General features: G+C 35.4%; 1 protein-coding gene across 3 annotated transcripts in view; it reads right to left on the reverse strand.

The window, feature by feature from the left end:
• The window catches only part of LOC148939498 (solute carrier family 41 member 1-like), a 91893-nt gene that overhangs the window by 30147 nt on the left and 34829 nt on the right, over positions 1-26917 (reverse strand). For all 3 annotated transcript variants that reach the window (XM_089106696.1, XM_089106697.1, XM_089106698.1), the window contains exon 3: positions 2204-2383. In XM_089106696.1, the coding sequence (XP_088962822.1) occupies positions 2204-2383 (180 nt within the window). The remainder of the gene's footprint in view (positions 1-2203; positions 2384-26917) is intronic.

Here is a 26917-nt window from a genome sequence, read left to right on the forward strand (position 1 = left end):
AAAAGACGCGCAAGCCTCTTATAATTCCTTACAAAATGAAAAACTAAAAAAAATATCAAGTCCATGACAATTATCAAGTTCTCTCTTGAATGAATCCGCATCTGAGCTATTTACTATTGATGATGGCAGAATATTCCGCTTTCTTATTGCGCTGCAGAATAACCCAGCAAGAAGGTTAATTTTCCGGTGTCCTTGAAGAAGATTTCTACCTTGTAGTTTAAGCTGATGGCCACGTAAGCTTAATGTACTGAACTGTAGAATTTCGGTGGGTACAATGCCATCATAAAAGATTCCTTGGCAGATCTTGCAAGTTTCAATCACGTCGCCACGATAAAACGGTAAGCCAAAGTTGGCAGTCGGAGCTTTCGGAGCCATTCTTCACAAGAGAGGTAAGATAACGTTGGTACGAATATAGTCATTCTACGTTGTAAGCGTTCAACCGAGTCAAGTAGGTCAAGATTTAAAAAAGCATCTAAATGCTCAAACAAATAGAAAATGCACGAGAAAGCTGTTACACAAAAGTTGTCGCAGTCACATGCAGTACGACTTCAACATAACTGGAAGTTTAGATATACATGTATTTGAAAGTCACTTTAATACATTCATGTATAATTGGAGTGTTACGCACTTGATATCGTAAAATAATTAACGGCTTAATATTATAATTTAGACAATTATTAGGACAGCATTTCTTGGAAAAATTGATTACTAGTTTAAATTGCTAACTGGTTTAAACGTTATATACTTACTCAATAGCGCAAATCTATTTATTTGAGACTAATATTCCTTGAAATTTTCTGTTTCCTCTTCTTCAATTAGACGAAAAATTATTACAAATTCATCTTCTTTTTCTTGTTTAGATTGTTATGGAGACGCTTTCGCATAGTCTTGTCACCGCAATCGAATTATGAGATCGCCAATACTTTAAAAACGACCATTTTAAATCTATTCAACATTGCCCTTTTTTACTAAATATATGAAAGAGAACAGGTAAAAATAAATAAACTATGATATTTGAATTAACTTAAAACTTAAACGGTAGTTCAATAAGACAAAAAACTTTGACTTAGAAAAAAATTAACGAACAAAAAAAAATCATCTCATCGAACTTCGCAGCTTAAGTATGCTTATCTGAGCGAAGTTTACGCAACTGAAGTTCACATGACTTAACGTACCTGAAGTTTACTCATTGTCATCAGTCTTATTACTTGCACTATAGCAATAAAACGTCACTGTCTTTAATAGTGACAAAAACTTAAAAAAATTACTTCTTATCTGCATAATAGCTCTAGAAGAACTAAAATATAATATCAGTTTAGTTTTGAATTTTTATCAACCATTTGCTCACTTACAATATTCCTTGAAATTTTCGGTCTTCCTCTTCTTCAGTTAGGAAGAAAATTATTACATGGTTTATTATTATTTTAGATCGATATGGAGACGGTTTCGCATAGTCTCATCCCCAGAATCAAATTCCGAGATTATTGATACTTTATAATGACCTTATTAAATTTATGTGACGTTGCCCTTTTCAACTGAACATTTCAGAAAAATAAAACTAGTTTCTGATAGTGTAATAGCTCACACCTTAAAATGGTAGTTGAATAAAACAAAACCATTGACTTGAAAACGAACAAACGAAAAAAAATCATCTGGTGTAAGTTCACAAGCGAAGTTTCCTTATCTGAGTGAAGTTTCTAGATTTTACGTACCTGAAGTTTACTTATCATCATCACTTTCATTATTTGCACTAAAGCAATAAAAACGTCAGTGACTTTAATAGTGACAAAAAATTGAAATAATTTACTTTTATCCATATAATGGCTCTAGAAATACTAAATTATAATCACTACCAAGAAAGGGGATACAGAACATAAATTTCTGGAATAAATTGCACTTGTATGGGCCATTTGGTCTAGGATAGTATTTTTCTTTAATGCCTTTGACTGTTGAAAATTTGTTTGGCATATTTTACAAGGTTTTTAAAACTCAAATTAAATTTTTAAAATTATTTTTTATTCAAAAACAAATTTTTCCTCTTTTTTGGAAGTATTAATTCTTATGTCTTGGAAATTTCATTTTGAACGAAGCCAATTAAATTTCAATCACATTTCATAGTCAATTAAGCTTTGTAATAAAACCTTAAAAAAAGGAGTAATCTTATAAAAACAGCTCACGTGAGAGTTTTTTACAATAAACCAACCTGTACTAAGGCTAAATTTCCTCTAATCATGGACCATTGGTCAGTTGAATTGTCCATTTTTCCTAAATTGGCTTGTGTTGACATTCGGGAGGCTAGAGTCATTTCTAAATTTCCCTTCAATCCTAGTAAAGCAGGTACCATCACAAACAAGGCAGATACATTCTGAAAAACACCCCAATGCTGCAAAAAGGAATTAATCAAGAGAATGTTTGAGATGAAAAAGTCCAAACTGAATGTGTTTAACTGGAACTGAATACGTTCAAATGAAGGGGCATTTCTAAATTTCCCTTAAATTCTAGTAAAGCAGGCACTATTACTAGCAACAGAAATACGTTGTGAAACACACCACTGAGCTGACAAATAAAATTCATCAGAGAGGACATCTGAAATAACATGGTTGAAACTATACGTGTTTAATTGAGACTGATTTTTTTTTTTTTTTTTTTTTTTTTTTTTTTTTTTGATTGAAAAATGACTCAATTTTTTCTTAAACTAAAGCAAATCAGGCACAATCACGAAAAGCAGAAACGTTCTGAAACACTACACAAAGATAGAAAAGAATTAAATTTAAATGAAAATATTTAAATGGAAAAAGAAAATATTTTAAATGAAAATGTTAGGACTGAAGAAATAATATTATTCAAAATTATGAAGTAAGTTAAAATGAAAAAAGGAATCTTAAAAATACCAACATCTACAGTAGTCATCAAGGAGTATAATAAACTAATAATCCAATAATATTTCGTAATTAGAATGAACCTAACAGCAACAAAAAAAAAGGTATTAGCGCAACTAAAAATGCAGTGTTATACAGGGAAACAAGCTTCATTGCAATTTATAAGGATTAGATACCAGACAAATACATTACAGTGATTAGTGCTATGTACGAGAATAACACTGCTGCGATTAAGGTAGTAAATGAGGTTAGCAGCTGGTTTCTTATTAAATAAACAAAAAGAAATAAGTTGTTTTTTTAACTGAAAGTAAGGAAAGTTTTTTTTTTAACTTTTAGTTTTAAAAAAAAACTTTTATTTTTTGTTTAATTTCTGAACGTTTTTGAATTAATGCTGTTTTTGATTTTGGGTCACCGTATATGAATAATTAAACGAAGTTTGCATATTAATTTCACTTTTTTTGGCTAAATTTCTTTCTCGAAATTTGGATAGGAAGATTTTGAGAAAAAATGGGCAAGGGAGGGGGCCTAGTTGCCTTCACATTTTTTTTGGCTACTTAAAAAGGGCACTAGAACTTTTAATTGTATTTACAAACGTTTTTATTAGTAATCATATACGTAACTTACGAATTAGCTTACGTAAGGAACTTCAATATTCGTATATTTTATTACATATATTAAGGAATTCGCTCCCTAGTCAATACCTCGCTCTTTACGCTGAAATTCGAATTTTGTTCCAATTCTTTAGGAATGGCCCCTTAATCACAAAGGTCGTTTAATTAGAATAAATAGCTCTTATTTCAGTACTAAAAAAACTTTAGCGTAAAGAGCGAGGTATTGACTAGGGGCCAAACCCCTTCATATACGTAATAGTTTCTGTTCGTTTCAAGTTTTGATGTTGCTCCTTACTTTCAGTTGAAAAAACTTCTTCTTTTTATTTAATTTCTAATTGTTTTTAAATAATGTTGGGAAATCCAGCGCTTCCTTCATAGCAATGGCCCTTCCCCCATGGAAAGTTCCTCCTACGTAACCACCCCCCCACTACCAGAAAAATCCCCCCTGAAAACGTCTGCATATTTCCCAATAACCAATACTATATGTAAACATTGGGCAAAGTTCATAACTTGCAGCCCTTTCCCCGGGGTCTATGAGGGCTTAAGTCATCCTCAAAGATATAGTTATTACATTTTTCGACCACGCTGAGCAAAATGGCTATCTCAATATTATGATCGGGTGACCCTGGGGAACAAATGAGCATGGGAGGGGGTCTAGAAGCCCTCCATTTTTTTGGTCACTTAAAAAGGGGCACTAGAACTTCTAATGTTCATTCGAATGAGCCCTCCCGCAATATTCTAGGACCACTGGGTCGATACGATCACCCCTGGGGAAAAAAAGCAAATAACCACGGATTCATGATCTTTCTTCTGGCAGAAAATACAAAATTCCACATTTTTGCAGGTAGGAGCTTGAAACCTCTACAGTAGAATGGGCGTCCATAAGGGGGGCAGGGGGGTGGCCGCCCCCCTGGCTGAATTACGTTGCCTTACATTTTTGTTTTGAGATTTCTATTATATAGCATTGGAAGTGCCGATTAGACCAGGTAAATTAGACATATGCTTCCCGAAAGATCGTCAAAATCTGAAAAAGTTTAAATACGTTTTGGGGATCTCAAATAAGAGCCCTGTATGTTCAAATAATTTCTGAGACCACACTGGCTAATCATGATAAACAAAAAATCGCGAAATTTTTTGTTTATCATGATTAGCCAGTGTGGTCTCAGAAATTATTTACGACTAGCTTACGGGGAGCTTTTGACCAAGTCTGTTCTTAATTATTTTGATTTGTCTAAAAAACACGCCAAAACCTTTCTTCGCGATTTTCTGTAAGTTCAAGGCAAATTCTGACTTCTGATAAAGTTTTGAGGGCCAAAAACGCGCGAAATGTTCGTAATTTTTTTAGTTTCAGTTTTTAATCTTCATTTTAGGTATATAGGCCTATATTCCCGTTTAAATTTACAGAAATAAGGTTGCGTGGCGTTCAGGGTCCTGTAATATCCCCGCATTTTGGGGGATTTTCCCAAAATCTCTGTGGCTCCCCGAAAAAAAATATTGTTCCGCGAAAATCACCCAATCACGTTACCACCCCCAGTGATCTATCACTAATGACTATCCATCCCTAGTGAATATTACTTTACTTGCTATACATTTTTTTACTGCCTTACTCTCTTGCTCGTTAATTTTTGTCTGTTGTGTTACTATGAATAAAAATGATAGACGGTTCTACATATGTTGACAAAACTATTCTCTTTCAAAAAATGAGACAAAACCATTTCGATGTCGAATGTAGTATTCCTAATGCTATACGGATCTACATCATTCGTGGTCGTGATCAAAACTATTGAAGAATTTTAATTGAAGTTGGATTTTTCATTTGGGTTTTGGGTTCTGAAATTGAACATCTAGAGGAGAATTCTTTTGAAAGCCGAATCGTAATTTTTCTTCCTTTTTTTTTGCTACTTTGGTTTCGGACATACTGTATCAATGTTTAATACCTAATGAGTGAACGCATGAAATATTGAAGGAATTGATCTTTTGTTACTTTCCCATTGTGTGAGCCTTTCGGGTTAACCGCTATAGAGTAGGCAATGATAAAACCCGTTTTTGACGTGTTAACCGCTATAAAGTAGGCAATGATAGCACGATTTTCATTATGTATACGATATTAAACTGTGTTTTATTTTGGGTTTAAGGGGGGGGGGGAGAAGGTACCTAGGTTAGGTTAGGCTGCGTATTTAATATATGCTATGCTCTACCCCCAGCCCCACCCCTCTATTGTGCAAATATAAGCTCAAATTTGTTCCTAAGCTATTATATATTCATCCTATTTTATTTTATTTCATTAGTATTAACCAAACTTGACTTTTTAGAAAAGCCGACATAATGGGAAGTACCGATCTTTTTTCCAGGAATTCTTACCGGAATTCGTAAATTTTGTTTCATTTGGTGTGTAGAAATTAAGTTCTTTATTATCTGAGAGTTGTATTTGTCATGCCACCTTCTCCCCTCAAACGTATTCCCCTTCCCTCACAATTATGATTCTGGTTCTTCCCCCGTGTAATATTTTCGGTAGGCTTAATATTTTAAACTGCAGTTTAGGATCTTTTTACAGTCTTGCAAAGCTGTTAGGTAGGCGAAGAAAATTTAACGTAAAAGATATTTTGCTCAATTTAGGGATTGTCTAGTAAATTTGTTTAAATATTCAGGCATATCTTTACATCTTCTAATGCTTGAACAATTAGTAACCCTGTATGAAGGCTCTTGAGATAGAAACAATAGAATTAAAAAAATGTTTTATAATTGAAATTCTTCTTAAGAACTCTCCCTAAATACAATCAGTACTTACGTATTAGCCAGAAAACACGCAAGAGATGAAGTTTGGTTAATGCTAATGAAGTAACTCAAAATATGATGAAAATATAAGTAGTGGGGCCATAAGGCTTTTAAACGGAGCCCACCCCAGCTTTCAAACGGAGCCCTATCCCATTTCCATAGGATTCAAACGGAGCCCTCTGACGTCACGGCAGCCATAAGGAAATTAACACTGGATTTTAAACGCAGCCCTCGGACGTCACACCTGTCAAATTCCCACCCATGGCAAGGTCAGGTGGCACACTATTTTCCCTGTTACTAGGCGAAATCATGTCTAGACACGTTCCCAGGTGCTTGAAACCCCCTGCAATGCTTTTCTTGGCAAAACATACCTCGCCAATATATGCTATATATAGAGCAGGTAAAGACATTTCCCTATCACTCTGTTTCAAAAAGTTGACAAGTAAACAAGCAATCTTAAACAATGGATAATACCTATGGAAAAGTAAGTCCCTTTTCTCACTCTACTCCCCCCCCCCAAAGAAAAAATCTTTATACTCTGCTTTGTTTCAAAATATACTCTTTTTTGTAGTGTGTAGCCCACCCCCCCCCCCCCCCATTCACCACCATTTAATTCTTTCGAAAAAAGGAATTATTCTTTTCGCTAATAACTTTCGTTTTCTGGAATCTCCCACTTATACCTTGAAAACCTTAGCATTCAACAAAATCTATCGTGTGCGCATCGTCTAAATTAACAAAAGCATATGTCAATACGTCTCGAAAGGAGAAGTTCGCTAACAAATCCTTTCGCACGCTTATTATCTAAATTAACAAAACAAGGGTGTGAATGTGAACCCTCTCAAAGGGTGGTAAACAATGAAGGGTTATACTAAGGTTTGACGGCTTTTGCATAATTCTAAGCTGAACTTTCTCGGCAAAATTAATGCCTAATTTATTTTAGGCTTGGAAATTGTGTGTATAAGGATGGGACCATAAAATATTTATTTTCCAGACAAAAATCTAGTTTTTAAGCTGCTTATTGCATATAAATGGTAAAAGCTCACATGGGAGCCTGGGATGCACGTAAATTATTCTCTAGCATTTTTTAAAATTCCTGCGTATAAAGAAACAATTGCTTATTATTTCTAAGCCTGTTTTCTACAATTTCCTGGAAATAGTGACTTATTTAAAGGCGGAAAGGGGCCAATAACGAAACAATGGTTTCCAAGTTTCACCTTCCTGGAAAGGAAGGGGCGGGGTCTAATCTAAATGCTCTTATTTTTGAATTAATGGATTTTATCTGCTCTTTAGGTTTAAGAGGCTTTCATAAAAATCCTACTTTCACTAATTTTTTTTCTTCCGTAACATTATTATCATATACTAAATTTTCTCTTCTTTTCAGAATTTACCTGTCCTTGCCCCTCCAAACAAACGTGCAAGAGTGGGCGAGGCCACACCGGTGCAGCGATTGAAGATGGCTGGCAGTTCCACGCCCCCAATACCCTGACGAAGAAATGCCGTCTCATCTATGCTCCGCACGGAAGACGGTGAAGTCACCGGGCCTTCAAGACCTGAGGCTTATGACAGTAAAACTGCCGAACTTTCTAAGCTGCCCATGCAAGCTTTGATGCCTAAGCCATCCAGGGCCAAGCTCTGCCAGTCCTTTGTTCGCCATCATACTGCTGGCTCATCAATGCAAGCTGCGATGCCTGAATCACCCAGACGTGTGATAAACCAACCCCTCGCTCCCTGTCATACGTTGCATGGGCATTCAAGAGCTGTGCAAGGTCCCACTCATCTAGCTGTGAAGCCTGCACAAGAGCCTGGTGTAACCCTGTCGGCACAAATTGAAGACGTGAGTAATTTTTTTCAATCTAAAGAAGCTATTTTTTAGCTGTTAAAGAGCCTTTTACTCTTTACTTTTCTCTTTTTGTCTATGTCTCAGAACCAAGTTATAGAAATATCTAACTACTTTTTTTCATCTTTTTAAGCCTTTGTTTTTGCCATTTTTCAACCTTATATTTCTTGGCTAGTAAAAACATTTTCCATGTCTCTTTAAGCCCTTGAATGAGTTTTTATTCTTTTTTATCTTTAGTTTTCCCCTTTGTTTTAAAGACTCGGAAATAAGACTGTTTTCAACTTTTTAGCCCTTTCTTTTCATCATTTTTTGCTAAAATATTAAAATCCCCCCACCCCATGTGTTTAAATTTCACTGCTCCCTCCCCTCAGAGATACCTAAATATAATGTAATTATTTAGTTGTCAAGGAAACCGCTCTTTCCTATCACCTTATTTTCTATGCCTAGTAAAGGCGTTTTTCGCTAATTTCTAGTTTACTGTTAGAGAGTCTTTCATCTCGCCATTTTAAACTAATAATGTTATTTTTCGCTAGAATATTATAGTTTTCCCCTTGTTTTAAAGACTCGGAAATAAGACTTTTTCAACTTTTTTAGCCCTTTCTTTTCACTATTTTTTGCTAAAATATTAAAATTCCCGCTGCCCATGTGTTTAATTTCACTGCTCCCTCCCCTCAGAGATAACTAAATATAATGTAATTATTTAGTTGTCAAGAAAACCGCTCTTTCCTATCACCTAATTTTCTCTGCCTAGTAACGGTGTTTTTCGCTAATTTCTAGTTTACTGTTAGAGTCTTTCATCTCGCCATTTTAAACTAATAATGCTATTTTTCACTAGAATATTATAGTTTTCACCTTGTTTTAAAGTATCGAAAATAAGACTGTTTTCAACTTTTTAGCCCTTTCTTCTCACTATTTTTCGCTAGAATATTATAGTTTTCCCCTTGTTTTAAAGACCCGGAAATAAGACTGTTTTCAACTTTTTAGCCCTTTCTTTTTACTATTTTTTGATAAAATATTAAAGTTTCAGATTATATCCCTACCCTGCCTAGTTTTAAAAGACATTGTCTCTCAGAAATTAGATTGTTCTTAGCCATTTTTAAGCGTTGTAATGAAACTTTTATATGTATAGATTTTCGCTAGAATATTAGAGTTCTCTAAAAAAGATAGTTTTTTTTCAGCTTTTAAGCGCCTACTCCCTGGTTTTTAGGCCTCATAGGTGTACCCCTGTTAGCTTCAGAGACACTAAAAGTCTTTTTCGCTACTTTTGTCTCTTTTTTTCAGGCTCCATAACTCTCCATAAGGGGCTTTTTTTTATTCATTTTACCCTTTTGATTAAGCATTAAAGACGTAGTGTTGCGTGCGTGAGAGGGGGAGGGGGGTAGACCCTGGGGACATTCATTTTCTAGCTAAGAACTCGAAGAGTTTAGGAAGATATGCCCACCCTCCTGTTAGTTCAATTCATTCCTAAATTTGTTTTCTTTTTCAGAACGATTTCGACTGTTTAATTCAAGATCACCTTACTAGTCTCTTAGCAGCAGGACCAGAGACCGATGCTTATAAAATACCGGTATGGGTCAATGATATGCCTGAAGTCTGGTCAAAACCAAATCCCCCTTCGGTGAGTTTTGCAAGAATATTTTTCAAAAGGGCGCAGCAGTAGTTTGGTCAAACATTTCAATGCTTCATAATAAATGCAAAAGGTACCCTACGGAATGGGGCATTACATTTATATCAGTAGTGAGGGCATAGGAAGCCTTTGCATTCCAATGAGTAGTGGGGCTCTATGACTTCCAAGAAGGCATAGTACCCCTTAATAATGCTATGAATAGTTGGGGTCTATGACTTTCATAACAGTTCTCTCTTTTTATAGGACAATAGCTTCCAGTTAGCTAATATGCTCTTATTATTTTTCTAGGTTCACACACCTCCATCTCAAGGGACCTAAAACCTCTACGAGGATATAGAGTTTTATGAACATGCAAGAGGTCCCGGAGAATAGTGAACGCGAATGGGGTTTAAGTGCGGGGGCGAGTCCGACGAGTGTATTTGATTTAGACAGTTTTGTGAGGGATCTCGGCCTCGATATGGACTATGAATGCGACCAGATAACGAGGTCGAGAGGGTGCTAGAAGCGCCCACCCCTCACAGTGATTTGGACAAAGTGGTGCTGGTTCGCTCCCCGTATTGCCTGATTTGTATTTAGCAGATGCTGCTTTGCGCAATAGTCATGTATATAGGGCCGAGTTTTGTGACCCGTTTAATTTCCTGTCATGTGGTACTATTCAAACGGACCCATAGAAACTGCACACCTCTACGGCAGCATGATTCGGGAACTTCTCGAAAAACATTTACGGAAAGTGGAAGGGCAGGATTCTTTAAAAGCATCCCTTGTGTTTAAAATGCAAGTTTGAGTTGTTTTGCGCGACCATTACATTCAAACAGGAATGCAGAAGCTACAACCTGACCTGCATAATTTTGAGGGTGTTTTCGGAATGGGTGGGCGAAATTTTTAATAGGATGCAGGGATACAATGAGAATGGAAGTGGGTTATCAGTATTATTTTTAGAAAAATTAGAATTAAATATTAGTAAATTTAAAAGGGAATTTGCATTAAGAGACGGGAGGGGAAGAAAAACTTTAAAATTATAATAGTAATTTAAAAGCTATTAGGAGTGTACAACACTTTCGTTTCGAGAAGGGCTTGGAGTGTTTCAAATATTCCGTCCTTATCGTAGGACATACGCCCGAGGCAAAGGATGTTAATAAGACAGTTTTAGACTATTGGGCGGTAAATTGGAAAGACGGTTCTACTTTTCCAAAAGTAAATTCTAATTGCTTAAGGGGACAATATCCATTAACGCTTAAAGGGATTGATATTATTGAAGAGGCTAATGAACACTTAAAAGTTTGGGTAACAGTTATACAATTTGATGAAGAATTTGAAGATGGGGAACTTAGTGATAAAAAAGGGGTAATTTATTATTTAAGAGCACCGTCCATTGATTCAGTGAAACACTGGGTATTGCTTCTTTACGAACCAGCCAAAGATCCTGAAACAATTGGACATTTCTTTTCTGCCCCCCATACTAGCAGGGTTTTAAGTGAGGGTAAAGGGAACAAAAAGAGTACCTGTTATTACTGCCCAATGTGTCTATCAAGATTTCGTATCGAATTAAAATTAAATAATCATTTGACTGACTGCAAGCGTCATGGGTACCAGTCGGTGGAAAGAGTTTCAGGGGACAATGCAACCTTGAGGTTCAAAAGCTTTCAGAACATGCTGTTGCACAGCAACAAGGTGACATTGGACATTGAAGCTGCGCTCATGGATGTATCAGATCCGTCAAATTCGAATCATGTGAAAAAATATGAAGCAATTGTGATGTCTTTTGCACACGCACGAAGAGATTCAAGTAATATCAAGAGATTGGTAGGATTTAGAAGGATGCTGGACGAAAAAGATTGTGTTGGCACCGCTATATTTTCTCTTACTTAAAAAGTACACTAGGTCATTTCATCGCTGCTTCATACACACAATCCAATGAATTCATCCACTGAAAACGAGCTGGCTATCAAAAAGTCAAGACATTTGTAGGGTTTGTAAGAAAAAAATTAATGAGGGGGATGCAAAAACCTGCGACCACAATCATTTATACCAAGAGAATTCTTCAAAGGGAAGTAACTTTTTGGGGGTTGCTCACAAATAATGTAGTTTAAATTTTAAGCAACCATAATTTTTACCAGTTTATAGGCACAATTCCAACTATGAAATTCATTTGAAATTCATATTACCAGCGTTGGCACGACTGCTAGAAAGGTAAAGTTGTAGATGGCGCATGGGTAGATGGTATTTTTTCATATAATATCATACCGAAATCATCTTAAAAGCAGCTAGTCTTAGAACTTAAATGGTAAGCCATGGACAATGGGAAAGCGTACTCGAATAAAATCTGTTTCCTTGATTTTTTTAGTTTCTTCCCTAAATCCCTAAGTCCATTCAAGTATAAAAAAGTGACGATTTTAATAGTTCCCCCCTCCTCAAAAAGCACTTTTTAGATGGGGAACTGTATGATTTATTAACGTGTACTGGCATACACTCTAAAGAGTACAAAAGTTCCACCTTAAGGCCGAGCGAAGATAAGCTACCGCCCATCGCAGTTTTATGACCCACTTCGCGATCGTTAATTCATCAATATCTGGTACGAGCTCGCCACGAAGATTTGAGCTAAGGGAGGATGTAAAAATGCGTGAGATTATTGCAAAATGTACCTAGCAAGTGATGTATTGACCCTGTTGGATATTGTCTGTAAAAACACCGACAGAATTTATGAAGTATTCGGGTTGGATATGGGGTATTATTTTTCAGATCCTCACCTGGTGATGTATTTACTTCTGAAAATAATGGGAGAAGACACCGGTCTTATCGCCGACACGGATAAGTACTTGTTTGTAAGAATATCCATGCGGGGAGGGTAAGTTTTTCAATGGGATCATCTTCTTGAAGCTGACCCGACTAGACAATTCACCGCTAAATAGTTGGGTGTTATTGTCTTGGATATGATTTCTTTTATTCCTCCCTTTTGTTATATTTTTATATGCTGTGGTGAATTACTAGTGGCTTGAAGATTTTCCTGCTCCAAGTTTCCTCGTTGTTTAGGCTGTTGGGGGGAATGAAACACAGGGATGGTTTTTCTAAATTGATTGCAAAATTCCTCTGGATCTTCATGACTATAGTAAAAGATTTTGTTTTCCCGTACATTAATAGACCGGTGCATAGGGACTCGCTGAGTCCCTACAATCTATCATTAGTAGCAAATAAAGGCATTCATTGGACACCTTCAAAACAAAAGGTAATTGCCGACGAGGAGCCGAAAAGGAATATTGTTGTACACTATCTTACTTTGTGGTGGATGCTTGCCAACGGTTTCAATGTCACAAGGATTCAATTTGACCAAAAACCTTATATGAAGACTTTTTTTGACACCTTTGTCAGCAAACGCTCTCAAGCGAATACAAAGGTCGAAAAGGAAATCTTTAAATTCATGTTGAGTTTGATCTTCGGAATAATTTGTGAAAGTGTGTGTAATACGAGTCAACATATTATTGTTACTAATTCAAAAGAATGGACCTGAATAATTTCGGATCCAGACTTCACATGGTTCACCAGTACAGATTCGATGATGACTCTTTTTTTTAGGAAAAAAGAAATGTAGTCTTAAACATTGCCGCTGGCACTGCCATTTTATATATTAAAAGAAAATTCATGTTGGAGTTTTAATACAATGTATTTAAGCACCAGTGGCCGAGGGAGGGACTAGTTGCAGTTTTTTATGGGGACACCAATTCTTTATTGTTAAAAGTTAAAACAGATAATTTATTAGAAGATTTGGAAAATGGAGAGCACTTTAGCTTGCGGATAGATTACAGAAACTGGGATGAGTCCCGCTATCCGGAGCTGGTGAAATGCCACGCCCCAAATCAATTATTAAAATCAAAATCAGAAACGGGAAATGATTTGGTATCGCATGGTGTATATCCCGGTCCCAAGGTGTACTGCGTGGAAACGCACAATGAGACTACCAAAAAAGTCTGCAAAGGGGTGCCTACCTACTGTGTAAAAGAAAATTTCAACATGAGTGTTTATACGAACTGTATAGAGCAAGATTTAGTTCCAAGAGCGAGTGTCATGGCCATTCGCTCTTTAAAATACAAAAATTATACAATTCGAATCAAAAAAATGCCATGTCCACCATATCGGACAAAGTCTATTTACTCGAGGGTGGTGTCAGAGTACTGCCACGTGGCCCTTATCTTACTTTAGATCGATTTGAATATGTAAATTATAGGAAGCAACTTGGTCTTGATAAAGCTCTATAGTTGTTGGATGGGGGGGGGCGTTTTTTCCCGTCACAAGCTCGGCACTGCTCCTTTTTTATCTAGTCATTTAAATATATTAAATTTCATTGCGCAAAGCGGTAATTTTCAAGTATTTATTTTATCCTGTCACCGGCTCGGCCGCAGTTGTCGTTGGTCGCCCGATCGTTGTTTTTTAAAATGTTTATGTTGTAAATGTTGTATATATGCGCTTTAAAGAAACCCTTTATTCTATAGCCTCTTAACAATTTATTCAGCAGATTGAGATTAGGTTAGGTTAGTTGCATTTTGACATTGGAATAGAATGTATCAATTGAAAACACCCTACAGATCATTTTGTGTCGACTGTCCATTTCTGGCAATATAACACTTTTAATGAAAATCTTTAAAAAGCGCGTTAAGGTGTTTTTAGAGAATCCGAAAAATATCTATTATTGCTATAGAATATGGCAAGAATCTTATGACCAAATAAAGAAGATTGATCCAATTTATATAAGGACTTGACTCCAATTTATATAACAGACAAGGCAACATCGATCAGTTGTACGTGCTCTTGCTTATAAAAAGAAAACAAATTGTAAAAGAAAACTTCTTGTTCAAGCGGGTGGTAATTTCTTTTCATGGTTACTACCGATAATTAACAGAATTGTAAACACTATTCTCTAGAAATGGCTAAACCCTATAGATTGATGCCATTATAAATCTCTCTTTAACTCAAAAAGCACTTTAAAGATAGTCTTGATAAATTTCTTAACAATGAAACAATTGCCGATGATGAAAAATTAGTTTTGCTTCGAAATGCCCTTCGTCGTGTCAACAAACATTAGCCTTATCGTGAAAAACCACTCAAAGTCAATGTCATTGAACAACCTTCTGAAAATAGTGAAACACCGAAAAAGGAAGAATTATTAACAAGTGTTGTAGACTTGATGCCTCAATTCTATCGTGGACAAAATAAAAGAATCTTGACGTATCTCGCTGAAAATGAACAAATTGATGAGAAAAAGAATGAAGTTGTAATCCTGGGCAAGCCTTACAATTTAATTGATTTATTATCGGATCTGATAGCGATTCGTAAGAGTCGAATCCTATGACGAGCATTTATATAATTTTTTAAAGTCGTCAGATTTTCCTAAAAGTCTTATCGGTAATAAGCAAATTCTAAAGAAACTAAGAGAATATAGTCCATTAAAGGTAGAAGATGATTTTAAGACTTTCTTGGAAAGCACACCTACTGGTGATTTTACACCGGTAACTAAACAAAAGCGAAGACGTATTGATTCGACTGGTAGTATACAAAAGGGTAGCGGACGGTTACGATCAAATTGGATCAAGTTTTGAAAGATGTTTATGAAAATATTGGAGAACCAGGAAGTTTAAGTTCTCCAACTACACTTGCACAGGTTACTGGAATTAAAAAGAAGCTAGCAAAAGAGTATTTGCAAAAGGAATCCAGTTATACTCTTCATCGAAATCATAGGACTAGAGGTCAAGACTATCGAAAAACTACAGCCTTTTATCCTCGACATATATTACAAGCAGATAATATATATATTATACTCTTATTCTCGACAATATATTATATCTACAATATTATATCTCGACAATATATATATTGTCGAGAGATCAAGATTTGGTAATACCAATGTCCCCCTCTTACTTATTCTTGCACGAAAAAACTCTAATGACCATATTCATCACTACAATATAAAGCATCTTCAATACGTTCCAGTCAACACTTCGTATTTGGAGCTCTGTCAGTTAACATTAAGAAGCGAATTGGGTGATCCTCTCGCAATAACTAAGGTTTGGCCGTGATTACATGTCATTTTCAACCCATTCAGTGACATGGCTAATAGAACTAAGTTTGTATGTCCTAATATTGATTGCTATGTTGCTACTCTTGGACCACGCCAGTTGGGACATGGAATATACTATTATAGGAGTCGTTCGCCAATTTATATAAGGACTTGACGTGTTTACCAGCACTGCGCCAAACTCGTGTGACGTTAACAGCGTGTAATGTTCAGCTGTCAGATCGTGTTAAGCAACAGACAAAGCAACATCGCTCACTGGTACCTGCTCTTGCTTGCAAAAAGAAAGCACTTTATAAGAAAAAACGTTTTGTTCAAGCGGCTGGTAATTTCTTTTCAGTGTTACTACCTATAATCACCGGACTTGTAAACACTATTCTCTAGAAATGGCTAAACCCTATAAATTGACGTCAATATAACTTGCTCTTTCCCCCAAAGAGCACTTTAAAGATAATCTTGATAAATTTCTTAACAATGAAACAATTGCCGATGATGAAAAATTAATTGTGCTTCAAAATGCCCTTTGTCGTGTCAACAAACATAAACCTTATCGTAGAAAAACCACTTAAAGTCTATGTCATTGAACAACCTTCTGAAAACAGTGAAACACCGAAAAAGGAGGAGTTATTAACAAGTGTTGTTGAATTGATGCCACAATCCTATCGTGAACAAAGTAAAAGACTCTTGTCGTATCTCGCTGAAAATGAACAAATTGATGAGAAAAAGACTTAAGTTATAATTCGGGGCTAGCCTTACAATTTAATTGATTTATTATCGGATCTGATAGCGAATCGTAAGAGTCGAATCCTATGACGAGCATTTACACAACTTTCTAAAGTCGTTAAATTTTCCTAAAAGCCTTATCGGCAATAATCAAATTCTAAAGAAACTAAGAGAACATAGTCCCCGAAAGGTAGAACATGATTTTAAATCTTTCTTGGAAAGCACACATACTGGCAATTTGACACCGGTGACTAGACGAAAGTGAAGACATATTGATTCGCCCGGTAGTATACAAAAGGGTAGCGGACGGTTAAGATAAAAATGGATAAAATTTTGAAAGATGCCTATGAAAATATCGCAGAAGCAGGAGGTTTTACTTCTTCCACTACTCTTGGTCGGGTTACCGGAATTGAAAAGAAGCCAGGTAAACATTATTTGCAAAAGGAACCCTGATAAAATTTTCATGAAAATCATAGGACTAGAGGTCAAGAATATCGAAAAACTAAAGCCTTTTACCTTCAACACATATTATAACCAGGTCTTTTGCCGTTAGACGTGATTAAAATACGTCATTATATACCCTCAAAAAGTATATTTTACTTACAATAAGTGTTTTTAGTCGGTATGCATATGCAGTTCCATTACAGTCAATGAGTGGTAATGAAAGTGGTAATGGTTGATTTTGAATTGAAGTTATCAAGTATTTTGGGCAATAGGTTGCATCAAGACTGGGCTGGGTAATTGTAGACAGAGAAAAGCCAAGACAGATAGTCCAAGTAATTGAGAGGCAAATGTTTAAATGGCTGGGGCACGGGTAAAGACATTGAATACATCTTTGGACAAGATTCATATAAAAAATTCAAACAGACTGTAGAGGTGAATTTGTTAATCCTCATGTAAAAAAAGACATTGCTAAAGACATTGAATCCATCTTTGGACAAGATTCATATAAAAAATTCAAACAGACTGTAGAGGTGAATTTGTTAATCCTCATGTAAACAAAATTTTATTGAAATATAATACAATACTCTATCATAGCCATAGTCCTATAAAGGCCGCATTGGCAGAACGTTTAATACGAACAATTCGACTTTTAATTTCAAGATACTGTATATTGAAAAATACGGCTGCATTTATCCATGATTTAGATAAATCATGCAAATATACAACCACCGTCCTCATCGATCCTTGTTCAATACTACTCCTCATGAAGTTCATCATAGTGAGAGTACATATTTCCTTAAAAAATATTCTAATGAAGACAGGAAAGATAAAATTTAATGTTGGTGATACTGTTCGCATCAATCATACAAGAAATATTTTTGAAAAGGGAAATTACCCGTGGTCTACTGAACTTTTTAAAGTGTCAAAAATCCTATATACTAAACCTATAAAATATCGGCTTCGTGATATGAAAGATGAAGAGATTCTTGATGTTTTTTATGATTATGAATTACAAAAAGTTAAAAATAGTGGAATGTATCAAACTGAAAAGGTATTAACGACTCGTACACGCCAGGGCAAGAAACAGTTGCTTGTTCGCTGGCTAGGATACAACTCTGATTTTGATTCGTGGATACCTGGTGAAGACGTTCATAATGTCTGAAGATTTTTATGTGACATTTGTGCCCAATGTTTCTCATCCTCTATATGACGATTTGAATAAAACGAACGATTTTTGAACAAAACTTTTTCCGGCTATAAAATTTGAGGGAAGATATGAAGTGGCTCTTGTAGACTGTATTCTTAAAAATACATATGATATCCTAAGAAAGGATCATACATATGATATAAAAATACAACCTTTTGAATTCAGTGATAATGGTGCAATGGCAACCTTTGTCTCTAATGATTACTTTATTGCTACCATACCCTACAGGGAATACAATAATATGCATGAGCTGTCTCGTGCTGTCAACAACAAAATTTCCGCTCTTAAAAATGGTGCCTTTCAATTCAATTATTCTATGGAACAAAGAAAAATTTATACAACCAATCCATTTGAGAATTAAAGAATATTCCCCAATGAGAATTTACGTGAGGTTCTCGTTTTTAAAAATCGTATTATTAAGACAGAAAATTTCAGTGGCAATGACTATGTTATCTATGCAGACAATGAACCCGCCTTCTCTTCGGACAGTTGTATATTTCTTTATGGATCCTTTGTCGAGAGATCAAGATTTGGTAATACCAATGTCCCCCTCTTACGTGTTCTTGAACGAAAAACTTCTAATGACCATATTCACTACTACAATATAAAGCACCTTCAATACGTTCCAGTCAACACTTCGTATTTGGAGCTCTGTCAGTTAAAATTAAGAAGTGAATTGGGTGATCCTCTAGCAATAACAAAGGTTTGGCTGTAATTGTCTGTCATTTTTGACCCATTCAGTGAAATGGCTAATAGAAGTAAGTTTTTATGTCCTAATCTTGATTGCTATGTTGCTACTCTTGGACCACGCCAGTTGGGACATGGAATAGACTATTATAGGGGTCGTTCGTCAATGTCCGGGTACGGTCTTTGCAGTTGGTTTGCAAGACTTTTTCGCTGTGTAATGTCCTTCACAAGACAATATATTGCAACGGTTACAGTAGATTTTGTGTCCTGTATATTTAAGGATCCCGCCTCTGGGAAGGATATTCAAAAAAATTTTTTGCAAAATCTCAAATCGAGCACATAAACACTTGGTGAGCGACCAAAACAACGGGTAAAAGGTTTAAAAAGGAGGAGAAATACCCCATCACTCATGAATCTTAAGTCAGACGGGAAGCGTAGAGCATCAAAGAATGTAAAAAGATCCAAAAAGGATTTCTTTTCCTAAGATGACTTATCGACCACATAAGGATTCTCCCCCTTCAGTAACCTCATCTCTAAATCTTTTCAATGCGGAAAATGTAGATGTCAGTGTAAAACATGGAAACTGTGAACAACTTTAACCGCTACAACCGCTCTCTGAAAATATCAATTTTCAAATTTATTCCAATGAAGACTACTTTATCAATTTGAATTCGATATTTATAGATTTAAGTGTCATTGTTAAAAATTGAACAATGAAAAACCAAGTGCAGCCGAGGGGTTAGCCTATGAAAATTGTGTACTACATAATTTGTTTCGACAAATAAGGGTCTACATAAATGGAACGTTGGTGAGCACGAGCAATAATCTTTCAAATCATGCAAGCTATATACAGTCCATGTTGACGACACCAATGTTCTATAAGCTGTTGAGAGATATGACAATTGGATATGAATATAAAACGAATACTGATACTACCAATATTCTTAGGGAGACGACAACTAAAGATTTAGTCGGGAAACTAAACCATGAATTATTTAATATTCCTCAGTGGCTGCCTTCTAATTTAAAGATTGATATAAAGTTACAACTTGCGGCTTCCAGTTACATTATGCAAAACGAAATGTGAGCTGACCCTATTATATCACTTTCTCTTACGTTAGCAATGCTTCATATATAAAAATACCAATTTATGAGTTCTGGGGCTTTGACAATTTAAAAATTAAGAGCCGTTGGAAATAATATCAAATTGTTCGTGCCTCATACTATCACGAATCAGCGTCATATTGGTACAGGTACGCGTCCATTTACCGATTCATCATATATCAAAGGTGAAATTCCATCAAAACTGGCATTGGCTTTTGTAAAAAGTGCGAGTACTGTTTGATCATGTACAGATTCCTCATTTAAATTTTAACTGTATTGGATTTCCTAACTTGTGGCTAGAGTAAAGAAGAGCACGCTTCGCTGCTAATCCTTTCATAAATTCTACGGAACCCTCTATGAATAGACAATGCCATTCCTAGATCATGAATCTCCATTGTTCAAAAATTATACAAGTGAAGACTAGTTCTTGATTACGCATGGTATTATTGAATTAGATTTGTCTGGTACTCAAGATATGAGCATTGTCCGGACGGCAAATGTACGGATAAAGTGTAACTTTGCCAAACCATCGGAGGAAAGCATTGCATTAATCTTACTAACTCAATTTAAAAATAATTGAGAAATTACTTCTGACGGTAGGTTTTAATTAGACTTTGTCTCTACAACACGAAAAACACAATTGATTTATTCAAAATGGAACCCTATATATCCAAGTATAAATCCTATTGCATACCTACAGATTTCCTTGAGCATATTCAACATGTTGACAATACCCTAATCATTTTTAATAGCATGGAATGTAAAGACGGGGCATTGGTTATGCATCTTTCAAACATAGAAGCAATATAGAATTTTTGGATCTGCTTGGCTTGCCGTATACATTCTACACACCTCATATTAAATTTTTTTTTGAGCAGAGCGGAAAATATATTATTCAAAATCGGAAGCAGGTACAAGATCTACCAACGAAAAGCTGTGGTTTTCATGCCCTATTGTATTTAATTTTCGAAGTCGTGGACATGCTTACATGGAACTTATTAAGATTTATGGTCGATTGAACGATTTTCTGGTTGAAAATACTCTTCCTTACCTCTATAATATAATTTTCGGTGCCCTAAAAGTGAAATGCTTTAAAAATGTATGTAAATTTGTTTATTAATAAAATTTGTATACAAAACACTGTGTCATTTAGATTTCTTCTTGTAAGTATAGGTAATCACCCAAAAAGATTAGTGCAGGTAGCTCGTCAGGATTCAACTTGTATTCGTCTTGACTTGTAAAGTCAGGCTAACATTTTCTACAATATAGGATAACTTCATTTTTATTAAATTTCTTTGTAAAGTCAATAATACTACTCTGATTCATAAGACAAAATTCACGTGTTTCAATTTGCTTATTTGAAGCATTGTCACATACAAAATTCTCATATGAAGAATCACTTTTTGTAACAGCCAAATAAAAGTCTGTTGGTTTATAATCAAAATACCCAGTACCTCCACAGCGATGTCTTAGAAACCAGACGCTTTTGTTATTAATGCAGTTAAAACGTAAACCAGGTCCTTCTGCCCAAAATAATCTAATGCCGGAAAGATGCCAGTGTCTTAAAAATAAACTGCATTCACCCTAGATATTTTTTGCAATCAGAGCGGAGTATTAGTCTCACTATTGGTCATATCTATCAGATTTAATGTGTGAGAACGAAAATCCTCTATTACAAGAGTCACAAATCTCTGCAAGAAAAGAATTACAGTCTTTAATTTCTACTGCATATCCTCTATGCAATTTACATGGATTGCATATTCTATACTTTTCATTATACTCATTAGCAAAGGTACAGTTCTCGGATGATGAGCAACAGCTCAATATAATCATACAAATATGGACATGCTCAAAACATTTTTCGATGTTGACTGGTCCACTTTCAGAAAGAAATTGATCCTCTATCAAAAATTTCAACCACCTGGGAACTTTTCTAGACATGTTTTCGTCTAGAAGGAATGCAGGAGATTTCAGCTACCTGGGGGTGTGTGTCTAGACGTGATTTTGACTAGAAATAAGGCAGGGGAGTTCAAGCACCTGAGAACGTGTCTAGACATGATTTTTGAAAAATCTTAAGCTGAACTGGCCAGCCATGACAAAAACCAACAAAGAGAAAAATCTGAAAAAAAAACAAAAAACAAACGAGACTGTGGCCAGTGGAGAGAAAAGAAAAGACAAATGTAAAACAACGTGGATATTTCGCCTGTACCCAAACAAAGCATCTTTAGCACGAAAGAAACACAAGAAGAACAGGGTAAAAAAAAACAAGATAAAACTAAAAACCAATAAAACCACCACAAAAAAAAAAATGTACAATTGGCGCAAACTGATCCACGTAGGGAAAAGATGCTATTATAGAGTTACTTAAGTGAGGACACCAGAGTAACTGAGGAAAAATAAAAAAACTGTAAATTACTTTAATTATTCTGTTGCGAAATAATCCTTTTGTTAGCTATTTATGAAGCAAATCGTTTTGGTCTAGCAGGTAAAACAGTTCCCTGGTGATTATTTAAAATCTTAACTTCCTTACTGACTGTGGATTCACTCTTTGGAAGATTATCATAAATTGGGTCAATATTTAAATTACCTGTGTCCCTATTTATCGAAAGGTTAGAAAACATATGTTTTTAATTTCTATGGCTTCCCTCGGCCATTGAGTGTGACCCTTATCATTTGAAATAGCTAAGGCTTCATCAAATTTTACAAAATGATCTGGTTGAAAAATATGCTCTGCTAAAGCTGAAACAAAAGATTCTGGAGGCTTGTTTAATTGTAGGGTTTTTTCTATTGAATTTCGGTGTTCAATAAACCTTTCAACAAATTGTTGGTGAGTCCTTCCAATATAGATCTTCCAACAAGAGCACGGAATTTTATACACCCCACTTACTAAATTTCACCGGGTTAAATCCTTACATAAAATAAAGACACAACCCATTGGCTTCAACAATTCGAAACATATATCAGTACCAAATTTACGTTAAACCCGTGGAAGTTTTTCACCTAAACCAGGTACACATGGCAATGAAATGAAACTTTTTGATACATCTAAATCTAAAGACTGAGAAACCACAATAACCCTACTATCATGTTTAACCGTCTATTTTCAATTATTTTGTCAATGAACTTAATTGGGTAACTATTACAAAACGAAATATCCCTCAAGTATAACAATTCCGAATCCAGAAATTCCTGGGAACAAATTCTAAAAGCTCTATCCACTAGTGAAATTATAACCCCCCGTTTCACCGCCATGGGGTGGCAAGAATGAAAATTTAAATACCTATCATTGTGCGTTGGTTTTCTGTAAATCGAGAAAAGTAAATGGAGATCCCTTTTAATTAATAAAATATCCAGAAAAGGTAATTTACTATTAACCTCAAACTCAACTGTAAATTTAATATTATTATCAAAACTATTTAAATGCTTACAAAATAGGTCTAAGGAGTCCAATCCATGTTTCCAAACGCACACCACATCATCCATGAACCTACCCCAGAAGCAAGAGGAGATTCTAAAACTGTTTATAGCGGAGGTTTCAATGGCATCTATGAAAAGATTTGCCAATAAAGGAGAAAGAGAAGAGCCCATAGGTAACCCAAAAATAAATCTATAAAACTCCCCTCTAAAACCAAAATAAAAAGAAAATTCATTTACTAGAATAATTAGTCTCATAATGACTTCAATATCCAAACTGGCTAAAGTCACATCTTGTATTAAATCAAAAAATACAAGATGTATTTTTTGATTTAATACAAGATAACAAAAGGATTATTTCGCAACAGAATAATTGAAGTAATTTACATTTGTTTTATTTTTCCTCAGTTACTCTGGTGTCCTCACTGAAGTAACTCTATAATAACAACTTTTCCCTACGTGGATCAGTTTGCGCCAATTGTACATTTTTTTTTTTGGTGGTGGTTTTATTGGTTTTTAGTTTTATCTTGTTTTCTTTTATCCTGTTCTTCTTGTGTTTCTTTCGTGCTGAAGACGCCTTGTTTGGATACAGGCGAAATATCCGCGTTGTTTTGAATTTGTCTTTTCTTTTCTCTCCACTGGCCACAGTCTCGTTTTTTTTTTTTTTGTTTTTTTAGATTTTTCTCTTTGTTGGTTTTAGACATGATTTTGCCTAGTAACAGGGAAAAGGGTCTGCCACCTGACCTTGCCATGGGCGGGAATTTGACAGGTGTGACGTCCAAGGGCTCCGTTTAAAATCCAATGTTAATTTCCCTATGGCAGCCATGACGTCAGAGGGCTCCGTTTGAATCCTATGGAAATAGGATAGGGCTCCGTTTGCAAGCCTTATGGCCCCACTACTAATATAATAGTTTAGAAACAAATTTGGGCTATATATTTGCACATTAGGGGGGGGTAAACCATAGTATATATTAAATATATAACCTAACCTAGGTACCTTTTTTTGCCCCCCAACCCCAACAAACTAAAGTTTAAATATTGTTCACGGAGTGAGAAACCCCTGTTTGTCTAGCGCGCCCAAGGAATTCTCTTGATAAAGAAGCTGCTTAACTAGTTTGTTGTATCATGTTCGCTATACAATTTCTCGTGTGTTTTCTGGCTAATACGTAAGTACCATACAATCTTCTCACCGTAAATATCAAAAAAGATCTTTTATCATCTGAAAGTAGGTCTAAGGAGCAACATTAAAACGAACAAGAATTATTACATGAGGGGGGTTGTCGTTGTCCCCTCTTTCACACCACGTTACTTACGCTAAAGTTTGAATTTTGTGCCTATTCTGTAAGAACGATTCCTGAAACACAATTGTCATTTAATTAGAACAATAGGAACCTTTTTTAAAAGTACTAAAAAATCTTTGCGTGAATAGTCATGTGTTTAAAGGTTTATTTCTATTCGTTTTAACTTTTAATACTGCTCCTTAATTTCATGTGAAAAAACTTTTTTTATTTAATTCCTGGTATATTAATGTAAGCTTGCCGAAGAATATTCATTAATTCGCAGAAATCGTTGCAGATGTTATTGAAAGCCCTGGTGGCTTTGATTAATGGCACCTACATTACTTATCTGCTAGTTTGGTATTTTCTATAAAATGCGTTCCATTAGATCAAAATTATTCCTTGCTCAAACAAAACCCTAACTCCAAATTACTAATGAGGCAGTTCTAATAGATATATTTTCTTTATTTTTAGAAAAATGGATGTCCGGAAGTTTTTTGAATCAAAAAATATAAAAAAGCTAAGTTTGAGAAAACCTCGCCTCCAGAAAATAAAAAAGATCTGCAGTTGCCTGATTTAGATGCATTGTCATCAACAGCCAAAGAAATTGTAATGGAACGACCTTCAACTTCAAGAAGATTTGTTGAGTTTCAGCAATCCTTACAATCCAAAAACACGAATGTTAATGACAGTGCGGTTGAAAGTGTTGATTTAGGGAGCTTTTTGGAAAAGCCAGGTATTTCTAATTGTAAAAAATACGAATGGCTGACAAACCCAAGTGTAAACTGTTATTCTCATGATTTCAAGAAAGATGTTTCTATTATTGGTAAAGATGCCTATAAATTTAAGGAAAGCTGGTTGTATGCTTATCCATGGTTAGTGTATTCGACTTCCCTAAAAGGTAGGCTTTGTAAATATTGCGTGTTATTTAAGCCAGCCATGAAGAGAGGCATTTTTGGTTCTTTCGTGATAAAAGCTCACAAGGACTTCAAACATTTTCATGAAGACGCACGGGATCACGCCAAGTCCCAGTGGCACCTCGAAGCTGTAATTGAGGCTAATAACTCCTGTGATTCAATGACGATGAAGAAAAAAAACATCAAAGAACAACTGGATTCTGCTATATCTGATCTTATATAGAAACCGAAGCAAACTTACATCAATTTTAAAAACAATTATATTTTGTGGTACTCACGACATTGCTCTCCGTGGAAATCATTCAAATGGAGGAAACTTTGAGTACCAACTTCGTTTTCGAATTGAAGCAGGAGATCAAGTCCTTAAAGACCACATAACAACACATTCAGGAAAAGCTAAATATACATCCCATAGAGTCAAAAATGAGCTGATAAATATTTGTGGGACTATACTACAAGATACAATAGTCAAAGAAGTAAATGATAGCCAAGCCTTCTCTTTGCTAGCAGATGAGACTGCTGATATTAGTGGGAAAGAGCAGATGTTAATAGGGGAACGTTAGATAAAAACGGATTCAAACGTTGGATGGGTGATCAACGAAGAATTTATGGGGTTTGCCGAACTTGAAAAATTAGGTGATGCAATTTTGCATTTCACAGACAAGATAGGACTAGACATGACAAAGCTAATTGGTTTAGGATTTGATGGATGATCAATGATGGCCGGGAAAGATACTGGAGTTCAACGAAGAATCCGGGAAAAATATCCAAAAGCTGTGTATTTTCTCTGTGCCTATCATAGATTGAATGTAGTTGTCAATGACCTCAATATTGTACCAGAAATTAGAAACACAATAGGCACAATAAAAAAAAGTGATCCGATTCTTCAGGGAGAGCACTCTTAGAAGGAAAAAGATCCCAAAAATTCCTATTCTGTGTGAAACAAGGTGGTCTGAGAAGTACAGATGCATACGCAACTTTTCAAACAATTTTATTGCCATCAAGGAAGCTTTGGGTCAACTTTCCACTGACAATGAGGCGAAACCAGAAACGCGTTCACAAGCTTTTCAGTTGGATATTGCAACATCATCAGTAGTTTTTATCGTATGTCTAAAAATCATTTCCAGATACTCTTCGTACCTTGAGCCAGTTGTAAACAAACTGCAGTCAGTAGATTTTGACCTATATGCTGTATATATGCACGTAAAAGAGACATTGTTATGGATTTTTCAAAAGCACAGAGTAGAAGCAGTCACGGAATTTGAAGGAATTTTCACGGAATTACAAGAAACCTGCGATTTACTGGAAATTAAAAATCAAAACACCTAGGACAACTTCAAGACAAACTCATCGC

Source organism: Artemia sp. Qi Xiang Cuo, chromosome 21 (assembly GCF_049724085.1).
Source record: "Artemia sp. Qi Xiang Cuo chromosome 21, ASM4972408v1, whole genome shotgun sequence".
NCBI classification, from domain to species: domain Eukaryota; kingdom Metazoa; phylum Arthropoda; class Branchiopoda; order Anostraca; family Artemiidae; genus Artemia; species Artemia sp. Qi Xiang Cuo.